The sequence below is a fragment of the Onychostoma macrolepis genome, chromosome 21, assembly GCF_012432095.1.
Source record: "Onychostoma macrolepis isolate SWU-2019 chromosome 21, ASM1243209v1, whole genome shotgun sequence".
Taxonomy (NCBI): domain Eukaryota; kingdom Metazoa; phylum Chordata; class Actinopteri; order Cypriniformes; family Cyprinidae; genus Onychostoma; species Onychostoma macrolepis.
This window is the reverse complement of record NC_081175.1, coordinates 24,563,781-24,582,827: the sequence shown is the minus strand read 5'-3', so window position 1 is coordinate 24,582,827 and position 19,047 is coordinate 24,563,781. Positions and strand designations below refer to the sequence as shown.

At 35.5% G+C, this 19,047-nt stretch overlaps 1 protein-coding gene across 2 annotated transcripts in view; it reads right to left on the bottom strand.

The window, feature by feature from the left end:
• The window catches only part of pde8b (phosphodiesterase 8B), a 59,366-nt gene extending 40,810 nt beyond the window's left edge, over positions 1–18,556 (bottom strand). The window contains exon 1 of one of the 2 annotated variants that reach the window (XM_058757710.1): positions 18,320–18,556. In XM_058757710.1, the coding sequence (XP_058613693.1) occupies positions 18,320–18,364 (45 nt within the window). In that variant the 5' untranslated portion in view covers positions 18,365–18,556. Of the gene's footprint in view, positions 1–12,775; positions 13,514–18,319 lie in introns of those variants that run through there. The other variant, XM_058757709.1, reaches the window with a different exon arrangement.
• Between the last annotated feature and the right edge of the window lie 491 nt (positions 18,557–19,047).

Genomic DNA, 19,047 nt, shown 5'->3' with positions numbered 1-19,047 from the left:
ATTATCTTTAAACGACTCCACACGCTTCATTTCAGTCCCTCTTCAAAGAGGGACGGTGTATTTCAGCTCTTCTGACGCTGCATCATGCTGCAGATCTCTCCAGGATAAAAGACCTGTGCTGTTCTCCTAGCTTTCAAACACACACACGCACACGTCTGGTTTGCTATCCTTGTGGGGACTCTCTGTAGGCGTAATGCTTTTTCTACTGTACAGACTGTATATTCTATTGCCCTACACCAACCCTACACCTAAACCTACCCCTTACAGGAAACTTTCTGCATTTTTAGAAAAACTTCATTCTGTGTGATTTATTAGCTTGTTTACCCGTGGTGACCTCAATTTAGGTCCCCACCGTGACACGAGTCCCCATGAGTCTGTGTGTATTCAGGTTTAAGTCCCCACCTGAATAGAAAAACAGGTACACACACACACACACACACACACACACACACACACACACACACACACACACACACACATTCAAATGCATGTTTCATCTGGCTGTTTGTCCACAGTTGGAGAACATCACTGGCAGAGACAATAGTGGGTCAAAAGAGCAATGCAACATGGCATAACAAACCTACAAACAGTCACATAACAAAGACTTTATTACAACATTATTATTACCATCAATGTTGAAAACAGTTGTGCTGTTTAACATTTTTGTGGAATCTGTGATACATTTTTTCTCAGGATTCTTTGATGAATAAAAAGTTCAAAATAACAGCATTTATTCAAAATATTTTTTGTAACATTATAAATGCTTTTACTTTCACTTTTTTTAATGAATGCACCAGTAACATTTTAGTTAAAGCCTTTATGAAAAATGCATTATAATTAAAGGGTTATTAAAGGGTATAATGCATCATAATGTGCGTTTTAATACATTATATCTTGGTGTAAATAATTATAACCAAATGTAAAATGCAAAGTGTTATAATGTATTAACTATGGTTACAATTATTCTTGAGATTGTACAATGCATTATAAAGTGCATTGCAAGGCATAGCCTAATTAATGCAATAAAACTACTTTTATAATGCATTAAATATAAAGGCTTTAAGGTGTTACCATCGCACCCTTGCTGAATAAAAGCATTAATTTCTTTAAAAATAAAAAAAATAAAAAAATTGTACTGACCCCAAACTTTTAGTGTAGGGTATAAAATAAATATAAAATAATAACAATAATAAATAATACTACTTTACTTTACACAAAACATCTCTCAAAACAATTTACAACATTTGACCATATTTTTTGTATAACTGTCATAAAATAGCATTTAAAAATGCAATCTAAACAAACAGGTCCTTCACAGATTTACATTTGAAAAGCGTAATGCTTGTCTGAGAATATGGAGGACAGATGCTTTACAAATATGAAATTACAGCAGTTATAGATATGATTAAGTTACTTTTGTATTTTCAAGCATCCCGTCTCTCTCGTCTTCTCTCATGGTGTGTTCCTCTTCCCAGCACATTGTGTGTGTTTTGACTCAGTCATGTGCTTTTATTGAGGACAACAAACACACACACACACACACACACACACACACAGAGAGAGACATAAAACCACATGCAGAACAAAGGCCTTCCTTCACAGAGTACGGGGTCACGATAAAATATGATCCCAGCTATATTTAGAACCCCCAGATGACAGTAGGCAAGCGGCAGCGCTGCGGCTTTATTGATTCAGATTTACTTATCACATGTTACATAAGATATCACCTAGATAGTGTTTCTGTCCAGTGAACTCAGAGGAACCACACGGTAGTTGACCAGGAGATGCTAGTATCAAAGCACATTCTCAAGTGCAAACAAGGTTGACTTTTTCTTAAATATTATATATAGTTTGTTTAATATTTTTATGGAAACTGTGATACATTTTATCTCAGATTCCTTGATGAATATAAAGTTCAAAAGAACAGCATTTATTTGAAATACAACTTTACAAACATCTTTACTGTTACTTTTTAGCAATTTAACACACCCTTGCTCATTTTTTCCTAAAAAAAATTATACAATCATATTTTATATATTCATTTATAAATTTCATATTTAATTTTTTTTAATCTTTCACAAGAATTTTTATACATTTTTAGTAAATTTCACAAACAATCAAAAAGAAACAGCAAGAAACAAACTGAATTAAACTAAAAATTGTAGAGTAGAAAAACTGAAATAAAATTCTCTTGATAAACATACATCAATAATCTTTGTTTTATTTACAACAAAATATTTTCTTACATTGTAGTCGAAATAGCCATCAAAATACGTCAGTTAATGCATTTTATATCAAGCTATAAATAGATGATCTAAATATATTCTTTGTGTTGTCAGTTATATTATATATTATATATATATATATATATATATATATATACACACAAATATTAAAAAAACGTACACAAACATGACGGTTCAATATGTACATCGGTTTTGACGTCATGGTTCAGTATGGTTTCAGTACAGCAGGAGGAAAAACTAAATACAAATTGTTTTTTTTAATTTAACAATGGTTTACTGAACAAATGGCTCTTTCTTTAAATAAATTCAATAATAATTAACATTACTACCTCAGCTTCTGCTCTAAACTATAGGGAGCCCTTCTATAAGGTTACAATTAACAACAGAGCCCAAACTTAAATTCAAATACTATTTATTTTTAACTATAATAATCAAAACTCCAATTAACTAATTGTATGCAAACATGTAAATTGTATACAATTTCTATTTGTTGTTGAAATATAATAATTTACAGAGTCATAACTTGTTTAATAAAATATTTATTTATACATATACATTAAATAATTAAGACATCACTAACAGGTAAAGTAAATATAATGAAGTATAGTCTAATATTTTGCAAAACGCTCTTAACTAGACTTCATTCCTCTAGCAAATAACGAGCTGTGGAAACTGATGACTTGCCTGATGTAAATGAAATACTATGTGACATTTTGTTTTGGTTACAAGCTGTTTTAATTACGTCTTTCCGTGGTTGAAACACTAATTGAGTGATTACGTGAGGGTGAGATGTTCATTCATGTATATTTCGCGTTAAAACTAGTAATAAAGAGGAAGAGGTAATCTTGCTCACTCACGCTCCATGCGTTAGTATACGGCGATATGTCGCACCACATCAAAGAAAGTTGAAAGATTTGTTCGGCACACGTGTACCAAACTGAAAGACCCGTACCGAAAATATTCGGTAGGAATACATGTACTGTTACACCCCAATATATATATATATATATATATATATACACACACACATACATACACACACACACACATGCACAGAGCATATATATATATATATATATATATATAAAAAATAGTTGAGCCAACTTAAAATTAAGGCAACCAGCTTCAGCAGATTTTTTAGTTCTCAACTTGTCGTTTTAAATTTATACTTAAAAATTGGAGAATCTCCCACAAAAATAAGTTGAGCAAACTCAAAAATCTTTGTTTTTTTTTGTTTTTTTCTGTGTGTATTTATATACGGACGGTTTCCAATGGACTTCAAAAGGACAGTTTTGTCATATTTAGCTGTACATAAATTTAGCTACAAAGTGTAGATAAGTAAGCACACACACACACACACACTGAAGGTTACACATGATGTATGCACACAAATGTATGACTGTGATCTTAAGACCGCGTGTGATGCAGTGTGCTACCGTTATCTGCAATATCCATCAGTACAAAGTCGTTAAGTAATCATTCAAAGATCCCTTTAAAGTTTTCACTCACTGACACCAACAAAAAGGTCAAGTATATTTTCTTGTGGCCAACACAACAAGCACATCTCTAATAAAAAGTTACCATAGCTCCAATATGGTGACCACAGTTTAACTGTTAAACCACAAGAAATGCCATGGATACTTAGGTTAAATTAAATACTTAGGGTGGCCTTATGTGCTCTTTTTCCAAGACATGCCCTGGCCTGGCATTTCTAAAGTGCCTAAAATGTCCAGGTTTTGGCTTTTTTTGTTTTCCTATTGACATGCTCTGTCCTCAAACATTATATACATGTGTATTTGCATTGCTTTGACCGTTCTCTCTACGTCTCGCAAACCATGATTGGTTGATTATGTATAATGCCTGCAAGCTATAGGTCAAACTTCTTGTTAGCAAGTATAAAAGCAATAGCAAAACAAAGCCAAGCCCAGACATTTTAGGCAGTTTAGAAATCCTGCTAATGTCCGAAAGTTGGTACCTGTGCTTTATGAAGATTATCAATGCAGAATAGTACACTGCACAGTTACAAATTCAGATGAAAATTTCACACGAGAGCCGGCAGTGCCTCCAAGTCATTGTGACGGGCAAATTAATGTCAAATGTGATACTGCCGATCTATCATGTTCCATCAGCTTGAATGGGTCAAACTGGAAATGGATGGACTAATTACAGAGTAAACAACTCAAGCTCATAACCACTTTTGCTCACGTCCAAACAAGTAAAACAGTACTGCAAGACAAAACAGTGTACATTTTTGCTGTGAGGCTAGTAAAAAATGCTGGCAGGGCAATACATAATCTCAACTTCTGTCTGACGGGACCTGCACATAAATCCATATTGTTGAGTAAGATTATATAACAAGAACATTTCTGTATATGTAATGCCTTGGGGATGTATGTTTATCCGTGAGGGATATGAAAATAGGCCTACATTTGCTAAAACCTTTGTAACACTGCTGTAGAAACAGGGTAAGTGACAGGAAATATGAGCTCAAAAAAGCTCATTAGCGCAGGCTATATTAACACCTAACTACTGCAGCTCATTAAAACATGATATAACTGGCAAGTCTGAAACATTTTTCATTATTTTAGCAAGACATACACCCTTTCCGAAGGCAGTAGGTGTTGGACATGCTGAAGACTGTGAAGCTGTACATTTAATAGTTAGAAAAAGTGTTTTTGCAAGGTTCTCTAAAAGTTATGAACAAATGTTCTTCCAGTAACGTTAACAGAACGTTCGTTATCTGAACGTTATCAAGGTTATCTGGTCTGCAATAACGTTATAAAAACTTTTATTTTATTTTATTTTTTTATATATACAAATCATTCATGGAACATTTTCTGAAACATTTTAGTTAGATGTAAGTCTGTTTTTGCTAAATGTTACCACAAACAAAGCAGTTTATGAACTGAATATAATAATCACTGATAAGAGCTTTCCGATAAAGATATAGTATAATTCAAAGTGTCAATGTTGGTGTAAAACGAGATGAAGTTTTCTCTCAAGGGTTCCTCTAAACTGGGCTATAAATAACCTCATGAAACAGAGTGTTATCTATGAATATATAGCTTACCAGCTGAATGCCATCTTATCTCGAGAATAATCAGTTCATCTTCCTGAAGCAGTAACTCAACATGCAGAGCTAGGCAACCAGAACACAACACAGAAAGGTCAAAATGCACACAAATTCACTCCAAGCCATATAAACCGCAAGTAAACAACACAAATCTATAAATCTTCAAAGTGGTATCTAAAAATATGTCTATCTAGGCCTATTTGTTGTAAATCTATAAATCATACAAATTAGATCAAGTTTATGCCTCTTTAATTACCTTTTCATGACTTTCTAGCTGTTTGTAATTGCTTGAACGTGATTTTTAAAATCATTTTATAAATACTGTACTTACATAGAGCAATTTCTAATCTAGCCAGTGACATGACATGCATCTATAGATGTATGTCTAGATTTTAAAAAAAATGAATGCATTAATAGAAACATTTTAACTACTTTAGAAATTTGGGGAAAAAATGACCCACTGCACCACACATTTTCCAAAATTATACATTTCTCTAGGTGAAAGAAATCCTGATTATCATTCCATCAATGAGATCAAATCTTAATAAAAATACTAATTTTAAATTATAAATGATAAACTAAGTAATTTCACCTAAAGACACTTCCTTTTCTGCCAGGTTTTCCATTTTCACTCTTTTTACCCTCCTATCTTCACTATTTGGTTCATAAATGGTGAAACGGCACACAGGTTCCAGGGATGGAGTCTCTGTTCAATGGATATTAATAACAACCAGTGAGAATGGGAGAAAGACAGGCAAGAGAGACAGAAAAAGAGTGTGAGAGAGAGAGAGATGCTGGTTGAGGGGGAAACAGATGGTCATTAGCAGATAAACAGGGACAATAAGATGTCTGATGACACAGACAGAGTAATAAATTAGGAGCGGGAATAATGTGATAAAAATGAGAGGATCGTGATTCTCTAGCTGTGTGTAGCAGTTATGACTTGTGTTAAACAACATCAACACTAAAGCAAAAGCAATACCCCATTCGCCAGAGAAAAGACTTCAGGCTCACCTCAGTTACGCATCAACACTCACAACTACATCATTACAAAACTAAAACTAAAAGTAGCAAAAAATCATTTCGGTAACTAAAATAAAATATTAGATGAAAAACTTGTCGACTAACTGAAATAAGTTGAAGTTGAAGTATTAAAATTACGAAAACTGAAATAAAAATAAACTATAGCTAAATAGAAATATTTTAAAAATGTAAAATCTATTAAAAATATAATACAACATAACTAGAATGAAAATATAAAAATAAACGCTAATTTAAAATATTAATGAACACTATACTATTAATTACTAATAATTATATAATAATCAATAAAAATAATATAAATAATACTGAAACAACACTTATTGGGAACAACTAAAAAAAACTGTGACAACTAAAGTAACTGTTTTTCAGACACATAACAGTAGTTCAGCTTTTTACATAATAGTTTCTTATTTCCAGGAAAAACAAAGTTTTGAATACATTAATTAATGTGTTTATGGCTAAGTGATTTCTCATTTATATCATTGGGAAATCTGATTCAATTTAGTGAATTTGTACTTTATTCAGACGGTTCATGTAAATTAACTTGTTCAAAAAAATGATACACTTATTCTCTAATCTGCATTTTATGTCTTCTTTTTTAATACCAAAACACTGACATGCACAATTCCCAACTTAGTTTAATGAATAAATTAAGGTGTTTTCTATATTTATTGGCTGTATATGGTTATATGTATATGGCTGAACAGTATATGGTGTATTTTATCTTAAAAAAATATGGAATACAGTACACACACACACACACACACACACACACACACACACACACACATACATATCTTGACTAGTTTAAATTAAAGTTTCAGAGTAACTCCCCCAATCTTGCATCAATATTCTAGCTCTTGCTGTCTGTTAGCAGAGCAGCTCTTGGTGTGTCCAGCTTGTAAACTGGAATGTTTCACATTTAAACATATTTCAAACAATCTGTTCCCATCTTGTAAGATCCTACATACTCCCATGATGCTTTCAAGTGTTTACAAAAACCTCCCAGATGATAAACAACGTTACTAATGCCACCATCATGGACTACTTTGGAGTTCTGTTGCTCTCGCTGACTGCGAGAACACAGCCTATAACACAACCTCAACACACACACACACAGAAATGAAAGGAAAGCACTCACACATGAACAAACAGAGAAAAAATGTCTAATTTTAGTTTCCTGTCAAACCTGAAAAACCCACTATATGGCAACAGAGATTTTCATACTAGAACCGAGAACAAATTCAAGTAATGTCCCACACATATGTAGCAGATACACCATAATCAAGCCGGTCAATGCTTGGATCACATCTACAAATCAGTCATGATATAGGAATCTAAGGTTGCAATCTACCATGACAGGAAAATTATCCTGTGTATCATGTTAACCTTGTTTACCATTCCTTTTGATTGGTTCAACAGCTTTAACAGCGGCAAACCTAGATATCGGCCAAGCTGACAAAATAGTATTAGGTTATTTGTGATTTTCTTGTCCATTCCCAATGTATCCATTCTATTTACAGACGGCCTTATTTTATAAATATAGAATAAAAAATATTTTTACAAATGTAAACTGTACAAAACTGATATGTACAAATATTTATATGTGCATTACCATTGAATATGTTGGGGTTGGTAAGTTTTTTTATGTATTAGGGTTTACCCCTCGGTGAATCGCAATCGCGGTCCGCGGGGGGGGTGTCCCCATCCGTACAGATCACATTCCGCGTTCCTCTTGGTAAATCGTGTTCCAGGGGTCCCCCTCATTAGAAATCGCGATCGCGTTCCCCTCAGTAGAAATCGTGTTTCTTGTTATACATTTAGCATTTTTTTTTTTTTTTTTAAACAGAACATTACATAAAGGTCTTTACTGTCACTTTAATGCATCCCTGCTAAATAAAATATTATTTTTTAAAAAAAAGGCATTTATATTATTTACTTAAGGTTTTATATGGCTTTATATACTATAATACATAATTGTTGTTATTATTATTAATTTCTTTAGGCTAAAGAATAAAAAAAACACTTTACAATAAGGTGTCATTTGTTAACATTAGTTAATGTATTAACATGAACAAACAATGAACAATGCATTTATTACACTATTTATTAATTTTTGTTAATGTTAATGAAAATAAAGTTGTTCATTGTTTATTCATGTTAGTTTACAGTGCATTAACTAATGTTAACAAACACATCTTGTGATTTTAATAATGCATTAGTAAATGCTGAAATTAACATTAACTAAGATTAATAAATGCTGTAGTAGAAGTATTGTTCATTCTTAGTTCATGTTTACTAATGTTGTTAATTAATGAACCTTATTGTAAAATGTTACCAAAAAACCTTTTAAATCCCTGAGTTTTGAATTGCTCACATACTGAAAACCTTCTGGGGTTTGAACCTACAACCTTTGGGTTGCTAGAACAGATCTAAGCATACTCTCAGAAAGAAAGGTACAATAGCTGTCTCTGGAGCAGTACATTTTTAAAAGCATTTCGAATGTACATTTTTAGGTACTAATATGCATCTTTAAGGTACCAATATGAACCCTTTATGTACCTTTTGAAAAGGCGCCACCTCATTAACAGCTTTTGTCCTTTTTTTCTGGAGAATGCAACACCACACCAAAAACTTATACTTACTAACTGCTTGAACTAATACACAGGATTTCTCTATAACAGAGAGGGAAAAAAAATCTACAAATATGCTGGAGAATAATGGCACTGCATCACTACCATGGAGGTAAATAAAACCCAGCCATCGAGGAGATAGACTGATATCTTAATGTTCATTCGGTAATGTGTCCTCTGAAAGCAAAAGCAAACGCAAAGAAATCAGCTAACTAGATGATGTTAACTCATGGGACAAACGCTGCAGGACACCACTAATCAGTGAGGCGCAATTTCATGCTGTTATCTAAATGTTCCTGAACTCCCGAGGAAAGCCGTGGCCAATCAGATTGTACTTTGCGTTAGGCTACATTGTGACAGTGATGTGTCCCCATGCCAGTCGAGACTGCTGATGCCCCGCTACATGTCTCAGGGCACCTCTTCCCACAATGCCTCGCTCTAACCATGCGTGTGTGTGTGTGTGTGTGTGTGTGTGTGTCTGGACTGAGATTCATCAGCCTTTTTGCATGTGATAGTTCACACCCTGCAGAGCTCACAGCCAGAGGGGTAAACAAACTCTGTGGCCTGAACACACACAAATGCATACAAAGACACACAAAATCTGTCTTTCTTCAAACACAAGGCCTCTATCTTTTGCAAAGACACAGAGATGCACAAACACACACAAGAAAGCCAAATTGGATGCACATTCAATTCAAAATGGACATCGGCTCCATTGCTGTGAATACAATGAGAATGTGTGTGAGTGATAGAGAGCTGTGCAGAGTTACACACACTTCAATGGCATCATTGAGTTCCTCGCCAGTCTCGGAGGGTGCAAGCATCTGACTATACCACACACACGCTTTTCAGATTGTACCAAAATCGCTACATCTCCTTTCAAACTGACAGATGACCAACATACACACAGTGCCCATTAAAAGCCATTATATAAATCCATACACAGATCTATAAATGGTCCTTGTAGGATTTTAAAATGGCATTAGTATTTGATTTGTGTTGCAAATTCCATTGTGTACAGCGGCCCATCGGTTTGATTCGGCCAAATCTGTCCAAATGAGCCAAGATTTGATCATTCTGTGACAGAGAAATGTAATCATTCTTCGACAAAACTAACAAAAAAGTGTGTGTTTATTACAGGTCTAAGAGAGTGTGCTCACCTGCGGTGTGAGAACATTTCTAATCTGAATTCTACACGTGATCTGACTGTAAACACTTTAACTCAGATAAGGCCGATATCCATTCTAAACATGGCAGGAATTACGGCATTCAGGTCAACAGTCTTCCAACATCATCTGCAGAATGTAAGCAAACTGTAACGGAAAGATATCGTCCCCAGAAAGAGACAAAAAAAAGATACATTTTCAACAATAAATCTTGATGCTATATTCAAGCAGTCTGAAATGTCCAGCCTTACAAAAAGTTACCATGGTCTGGGAAGAAACACAACAGCGAAGTTCAAAAAGCATGGTTTTTCTATTTCATTTTTTAGTAAGGGTAAACTTAAACAGTGACTGAAGTGAAAATGAAATATATTAGAAATATTCATTATGGCATTTTCGTTTCCACATAGCAGAGTTTTGAGATTTCACCTTTAACAACACTGTAAATTTACACAACTTCATAAAAGACACCAAAATAATCATTACAGTCCAAGTGTCCAAATGCCTTTTGGGCCCACTTGTACAGTTTAAGGCAGTAGTTTTCAATTGGTTTTACATCATAACCTAGATCTGACTTTAATTACACAATGGCGACCCAAATCTGTAACAAAATATTTCATTGTGTAAAATGTCAACAAGAATCTCTGTAAAATCATACGTGAAACTGGAAATGGACAAAACATTATGCTAAAGTATTAGTATTAGACAGCATGATCCCTGTTTGCTGAGCCCAACCTGTTATCTGACAGCAGTACTAATATAATTCTAGGGGTGTAACGATAAATCGATTAATGGATCGATTCTGTGATTTTCCTAATGCATCGCTATTCTCTCATGAATCGATTCTGAACTTAGTTTTTATCAGCAGATGGTGCTCTAGGCTAGTTTTTAACTGCACACCCAAATGCTCACGAAGAAGACCACTTGTGCGTTCAACTGAGTGGTTAAATGTACTTGCACCTCTGCTTTTATGCTTTTATGACGCAAGATTAATGTAAACACAACCCACTGTGAACACTCTTGTAATTCGCTTCAACCTTTTTGAACTTTATGAATGATTATTTTAAGTTCAAGTGGCGTGTGTGTAAAGCATGCAGTGCCATCTGCAGTTAAAACTAAGCTCAGACTCGATTTCAGAGAGAATTGCGATGCATTAGATTAATCGATTTATCGTTACACCCCTATTTAATTCCTACTTGATTTGACTCATTTAACACAAAGACCACCATCCAACCCCAACCTGCATTAAAATAAATCGACTACATATAAAAACTGATATCAGTTTTATATCAGATATTATTTTAAAGTACAGAAATTACATGCATTATCATATCAGATAAAAGTGATTTTATAAATCTGAAAGGTGTATAAAGTTGCATAAAAAGTGTAAATAAAATAACATAAAAAATTAACATTATTTGACATTTAAAAAATAGCCTTGGCTATTTGACCTGCAGTTTGTCTGTGCTGCATGTAGTGTTTGATTGGATGCACTGCCTGTCAAAAAACAAAAATATAAGGGATGGGCTTTTTCCTCATCATATATGACACTGTTGGTTCTCTGCAAGCCATGAGCATATGCATTTCTTTGGCTTAAACAGTAGAGTATGGTTCTAGCAACACCATCATCATGGGTTCAATTCCCAGAAAATACACAAGCTGATCAAATATGCCTTAAATGTATTTTAAGTCGCTAAGCTTGGAATAAAGCATCTCCCAAATGTATCAATATAAAATATAAAACATATCAAAACAAACCCGAGGCCCATTTTTGGGTCGCGACCCACCAGTTGCGCACTACTGCTATGTGGACCATCAAGGTGGTGCATACAAACTATGTTCCCATACATCACCTCCCAGAAACGAACCAGGGTGTGGGGCATTTTCTCATTTTTTATTTGTTATTTAACATTCGATTTATTTCATAATATTCAGTACCTGTCCAGTGAAGGGTTTAGTGCCTCTGCGTGCATCATAGTGATGCTATTCTTAATCTAAAAACATCAAAATTTGCTCTGACAGCTGTTGAGAGACTAGCTAACTCATTAAAAACCAAGCAGAACATTTCATTTGCATTTGGCAAAGCAACTTACATCGCATTCAATGTATACATTTAAGCAGTTCTCACATTTCCTGGGAATCGAACCCATGTTGTTAGCACCATGCTTTCCTATTTGAGCTACAGGAATTGCAAGATTTTGCACACCTATTCTATGTTGATTCCATTAAAATAGTTAATGTAAATGTTGTGGGTTTTATACTGTTAAAATGTCTTCATAAAGGTAAATAATACCCCTAAAAATCACATCCAAATGGTAAACACTGTCCTTTACTGGGCTCCCACCTGTTTGACGTTTCTGAATGAACAAAACTCATTCACTTAACCTAAATGTAACCATCTGAATGACAAAATAACATATTAAAGATGTCAAAGTAGACATCTTTAATAGTAAACAATAAGCATATGGCAGCAATAAACATCCAGCTGATGATTCACAACAACACACATGAAGGAATGACACTAACACTGAATGAATGATAAGATGGTGGAAATAACGTGAGATAAAGAGCTAAAAACCGATTCCCACCATCTTGCCATTCATTCATTCCTCATACCTTGACGCTGGTGCTGCTGGTCTGAGTCTCGGCCTCCGTACACGTGTGTCCGCCGCTGTTCTCTCTCCGCTCCCGGAGGGAGTTGGTCCGTGTGTGCCTGCTCTGGTAGGCGATCACGGAGGGGATGGTCTCCGCCGCGTCGGTCTTGATGAAGAGGCCGTGCAGGGTGGTCGCCGTGCCCTGCGAGATAGTGGTGGTCTGGTGCGGCGAGTTGGACTCGTCCGAGTCGCGGCAGTAGATCACCCCGCTCTGCGAGACGTGGATGCTGGGAGCGCAGCCCATCGTTCCCCGCGCCTCGCTGCGTAAAACCCCGAGGAACGGATCTCAAGACCGCCGCCGCCGCTCCCGGGCCGCTGTCACGCCGCCGTTCCCCCGGTACATTGGCCGGTGGTCGCGCTGCTCAGTTCCGCCTGCCTCCCACAAGCGCGCGTCAAGGAGAAACAGAGAGGAGATCCATCTCGCCGCGTTATTTATCAGTGATCATATCAGATCAGATCGATGACACCTCGGCTGTCCAACCGTGAGCCCGCTGAGTTTGTGCCATGTCACATTTTGGACGAATTACACCCTCATTTCACCTCGGCGTATGATACTAAAGGTTCAAGCTGAACGATACTATCCATTTTCTCGCGGTATTGATCATCTGTATGTTCATCACGATGGCGGAGCTCTTAAATAAGAGACGCAAAGCATCGGACTGTGAGAATATGCCTCAAACTTACACTCATGGTCCTTTAAGACACACGAGCGTCATCAGTGACAGACACGCACATCAGTGACTCCCTCTTCCCATGAAAACACACACACACACACGACATTCATACGCGTAATGGTTTTATACTGTATTTACTGTATGTGCTATTGCCCTACACCAACCCTACACCTAAACCTACCCCTTACAGGAGACTTTCTGCATTTTTAGATTTTCAAAAAACTTCATTCTGTGTGATTTATTAGCTTGTTTACCCGTGGCAACCTCAATTTAGGTACCCACCGTGACACGAGTCCCCATGAGTCTGTGTGTATTCAGGTTTAAGTCCCCACCTGAATAGAAAAACAAGTATACACACACACACACACACACATACATGTCTGGTTTGCTATCCTTGTGGGGACTCTCCGTAGGCGTAATGCTTTTTCTACTGTACAGACCGTATATTCTATTGCCCTACACCAACCCTACACCTAAACCTACCCCTTACAGGAGACTTTCTGCATTTTTAGATTTTCAAAAAACTTCATTCTGTGTGATTTATTAGCTTGTTTACCCGTGGCAACCTCAATTTAGGTACCCACCGTGACACGAGTCCCCATGAGTCTGTGTGTATTCAGGTTTAAGTCCCCACCTGAATAGAAAAACAAGTATACACACACACACACACACACACATACATGTCTGGTTTGCTATCCTTGTGGGGACTCTCCGTAGGCGTAATGCTTTTTCTACTGTACAGACCGTATATTCTATTGCCCTACACCAACCCTACACCTAAACCTACCCCTTACAGGAAACTTTCTGCATTTTTAGATTTGCAAAAAACTTCATTCTGTGTGATTTATTAGCTTGTTTACCCGTGGCGACCTCAATTTAGGTCCCCACCGTGACACGAGTCCCCATGAGTCTGTGTGTATTCAGGTTTTATTAATTCATTCTGGAATAATGGTGGATTCATCTCTGGCTGTGTGTGGAGTTTAAACGAGAAAGACACTGATATCCATGACTGTATTCATATTCAATAACATGCAAAAATGCATAAACAAGACTAGTGATTGACTCAACAACTAATACTGATGCTGATATCTGGACAGCAGGGTGACTCATAAATGTAGATATAACACCATCCTGCATTAGTGAAATTAAATCCAATACTTGTTTCTCACAACTTGTTTAGAGCTGATTCCAAAATAGCACTGTTTTGCTATTGCATGTCACAATTCCTTACAAAATATGATGCATTTACGACTATTTGGAAGGTAAAAAAGTCTTGTATTATCTCTTAGTCACCTGAAAAACTGCCACAAAGACACACTTATTATCTTTCTCTGAGGTTGCAACTATTTGTTCATTTCTCAGCCCACTTTCACATGTATGAATGATTTTGAAGACATTATTCTGTGCATAATCCTGTTTTTAAGGTTTGAATTATGGCCAGTAACAAGAAAAACGCAGATTGTAAGTTAAATGCATTTTAAATACTTTTTTGTCATTAAAAGCAGTCATTTTGACTGCTTTATTTTGATAAGTGCATTAAAAAAGTTTTTTAATTATATTTTTAAATTCAGTATAATCAAATTAGAAAATATTGGGCCTTTTTTGCAAACCAGCTGAATTTTTTTTTAAGATGCAAAGCTGTGTAATTTGAAGCAAATGAAGCATATACAACATTGCTTCCTGAACACGTACTCACACAATGTTTAATAATATAATTCACTCAAAAATAAACAGACAATAGGCCTATGTGTTATACATTCTTATAGCTGTCAGTGATGCTAGAGGAACTAACTTCTGTCAATGAACCAAGAGGGCATGTTTATGAAGTGATAAAACGAAACAAGGCCATGCAACTGACCTTCACCTTGATGCATCAAAAATGCTTTGAACATTAGAACGTTCATAAACAAAGTGCTTCTGCAGGTTAAACAGTAGAGCATAGGATTGAATTCCCAGGGAGTGCATGAACCAATAAAACATAAATGCAATAAGTCAATTAAAGCATCTGCCAAATGCATAAAAATGTACAGTGCAAGACTTCAGGATCAGTGATAGTACATCTGGGTTTCCAAATGTTTGTATATTACAGGTCCAAGCTGTAAAGTGTTCCAAACATCTGTAAATGACTGATAAGCCCAGATATGATTATATAGGACTACACCGACCTTTTATTATGCTGGAGTTTACTTAACAGATTCTTGCATGGGTGGGAAAAATGTTTCTGGCCCAACTTCGTCATTATTGCAAGTAATTCTGCACATGTGCCATACAGTACATGCATAGGAAAAATGTTCAATAGTCATAATGCATTGTGGGTCTGTTTGACATTGTATATCCTGGAAACGCCAATAATATCTCAGATGCATAGTAGTTAAACATTTACATAATCAGTAGGAAATCTTATTCATGGGGAATGTGCTTTACTATGGTTTGAATTTTGCAGTATATATTTATCATACCCAAATCACGTGGTGCATGCACAGAATTTTGAGTTAAGAGGATTTAAACTGAAAATTAAGTAGTACAAATTATTGTAGATCAATAATCATTTTTGGTCAGTCTAATGGAGTTCAACGTTCCACAGATCATTTACTGAAACTGAAAAATCTACCCACCCTCATGTCTCTCGAAAAACTGAGACTTTTCCAATGAAACATAAACCGAGTTATTATTAAAAATGTCAAAGCTGCGGTTTTCCATATAATGAAAACTTATGCTGATCAGTGTTGTAATTTTGCTGATTATTAAAAACACTGTTATCTTCATTGCACTCTATGTCTAAGCTTGTTTCTGCTTAATTTTGACTTTTTATCTTACAATTATAATTGCGAGTTTATATCTCGCAATTCTTAGGAAAAAAGTCCAAATTGTGAGATGTACAAACCCAGAATTGTGAGAAAAAAAATCTGAATTTTAAGATTAAAAAGTCACAATTTTTATTTTTTTATTCCGTGGCAGAAATAAGCTTCATTAGTCTACCTCTTATATAACAAAGTACCAGTTGTTAAAGTGCAACAGATGCCCTGTCAGTATCATGGTAATACTATGTCTTCATGATACATGCTATGGTATTCAATAAAGTTAATCTCACACCATGTGAAAGCTATGTTATATAAATATGGTGATCATCCCTGGTATAAATCAAAGATAAAAAGGCAGTAAAGAAAACAGACAGTGGTTAAACATTTATATAAGCAGTGGGAAATCTTCAGGTTGTCAAGATCATAGCCAGCACATAGCCAGAGAGAAATTAAAAGTGACTTTTTTTTCCAGAATGCAATGCTACACTTTTACACATCTTCAGTGTTAGAGAATCACAGAAGCTCGTAGCAGATTCATAATGCATGAACTGTGAAAGTATTCTTTAATCAGTCACTCTTAATGGAAATGACAAAATACCACAATTACAAAATGTGTATTAGCTTACATGTGAAAATTACACTTTGGAATATCTTATAAGATTTTAGGCTTGTAGCTGAGAGCATTTTAATTTAGGCACTCAGCTGGAAGCTTTTTGATCGACTGAGGTATTTTGGTATAATCTTTGCTTTAAACGAAACAACTAATCTCCAATATCCAATAGAGTTCAACAAAGCGTGCATTCTAAATTACAACATCCCATCTTCATCAAAGAAATAAAACTTCCTCTTGTTCTCCTTGCAGATGATTTAATCTGTCCAGCATGTTACAATGATTGTTGACCTGACCTTCTGCTCTCAATACACAAGCCCACCCGTGACCGCCCTCTGCTGGAGGACTGCAATACCGTCTAGGTGAAATGACAGAAATCTAACTTAACGTGTACAATGTAACAGTGAGAGCAGGAATTCTCAGTGTTACAGTGTAACATTCGTGTAGACCAGAAAAAAAAAAAAAGAAAGAGCCTGAATTACTAATCATGGCAGCAATGACTCAAAGGAAACCCTATGGAAGCACAGAACAAAACCAACTACTTTAAAGAACTAATGGTGCATAAAGATTGGTGCTCATCATTAAACCATTATTAAATTGCACAATATATTGAAAGGGCCAATCATATAAAATTATATCTGTGTTTAAGTAACATACATGAGACTTTTTATGCTTTTTTAAACATTTTCTATATGGCAGGTAAATGAGTTTATAGTCATAAACAGATAATCCCAATGACTTTGATGTCAAAACAAATGCATTCAGGTCTAAATATACATCACATACTTTATGCTGGTGATTTGCCAATGTGTAACAGTTCAGATATTCATATGAGGTTTTTCTTTTGTAGGTTACATTTCAAAATGCAAATTTCTCGCGTATTCCCCAATGACTCAATTTACCCTAAACAGTGGACAAGTTCACTGAAGTTATATTTCTAGGGCCCAATACAAATACTTCCTTCTAAGTCATTTTTATTGTGTTTATTTCAGTAACACATATGGTTAAATACACTTGGTTGTATTACTTGTTTCTTTTTGCCTAAAGGACAATTTATGTGAACGGACTATACACTGTCATGAAGAGCGCCCAGATTAACGGAGGACCTAAATTCCCCCCCCTAGAAGAACAGGTAAAATTTATTATTTGACCATTTAAACTTCTTATAAACCGATTCTTTCACAAGTAGAACAGAATGAACCGAACACGGAGTCGCATTATTCCTTGTTGCCGTTCCAAAACTGACACACTGGTTACACTTAATCTAGTTAAAACGTATAACGTCAAACTCTTAGTTATGAAACGACCTTCGATATCTCGATAAAAAAAAACAACACCGTTTTTTAGAAAGAAAACAAAAAAACAAAAAAACTTTTAAACGCGGGAGCCTAAGCTTTAGAATCGTTCAGAGTGACTCTCACCTCTCTCCGCGGTCCGTTGGATAGCAGCTGTGTGCTCGCGCTCATCTCTGTCCGTCCCCGGTCCAAACTGCCCTCAGAGGTTCGGTTAACGTTACATGAAATCCCACCTATTTAGAGTTAAAACCTCGCGGAAAGCACATTTAGTCAGCATTCTCTCCACCAGATCACTCCGATAGACAAAGGCTGTCTGGGAAGTTGTTGAGGTTTTAGGTAGGCGAAGTTTCTCTGAACTTTTTCACCCACACGAACAGAACGGACAAGTGCGCGGTCCTAGCGCCGCCGGATCCGCGCGCACTACTGCGCAATCAGGGGAATCTCGCGAACTCGTGTCAGTCATATTTCACCTCAAAATAATACAAAACTTTGCATAAAGACTACTTATTCATTTTGACAAATACTGACTATTATACGAGTTATTTGTTAATTGTTATTGAATTTCTCATTATATATTCCAGACAACAATTATACCATATTAGAAAAATTTAAATACCCTAATACATAGGCCTATTGTTACACTAAAGTAAAAGGAAGTCTAATAATAATAATAATAATAATAAATATTATTAGTGTCTGAACAAGATCATCTGATGAGATACACCACTGAAAATAACAATTACCATATTATATATATATATGTGTGTGTGTGTGTGTGTGTGTATATATATATATATATATATATTATTTGCAAAAACAGATAACTCCATTTTTATTTATTTTCAGAAATCATG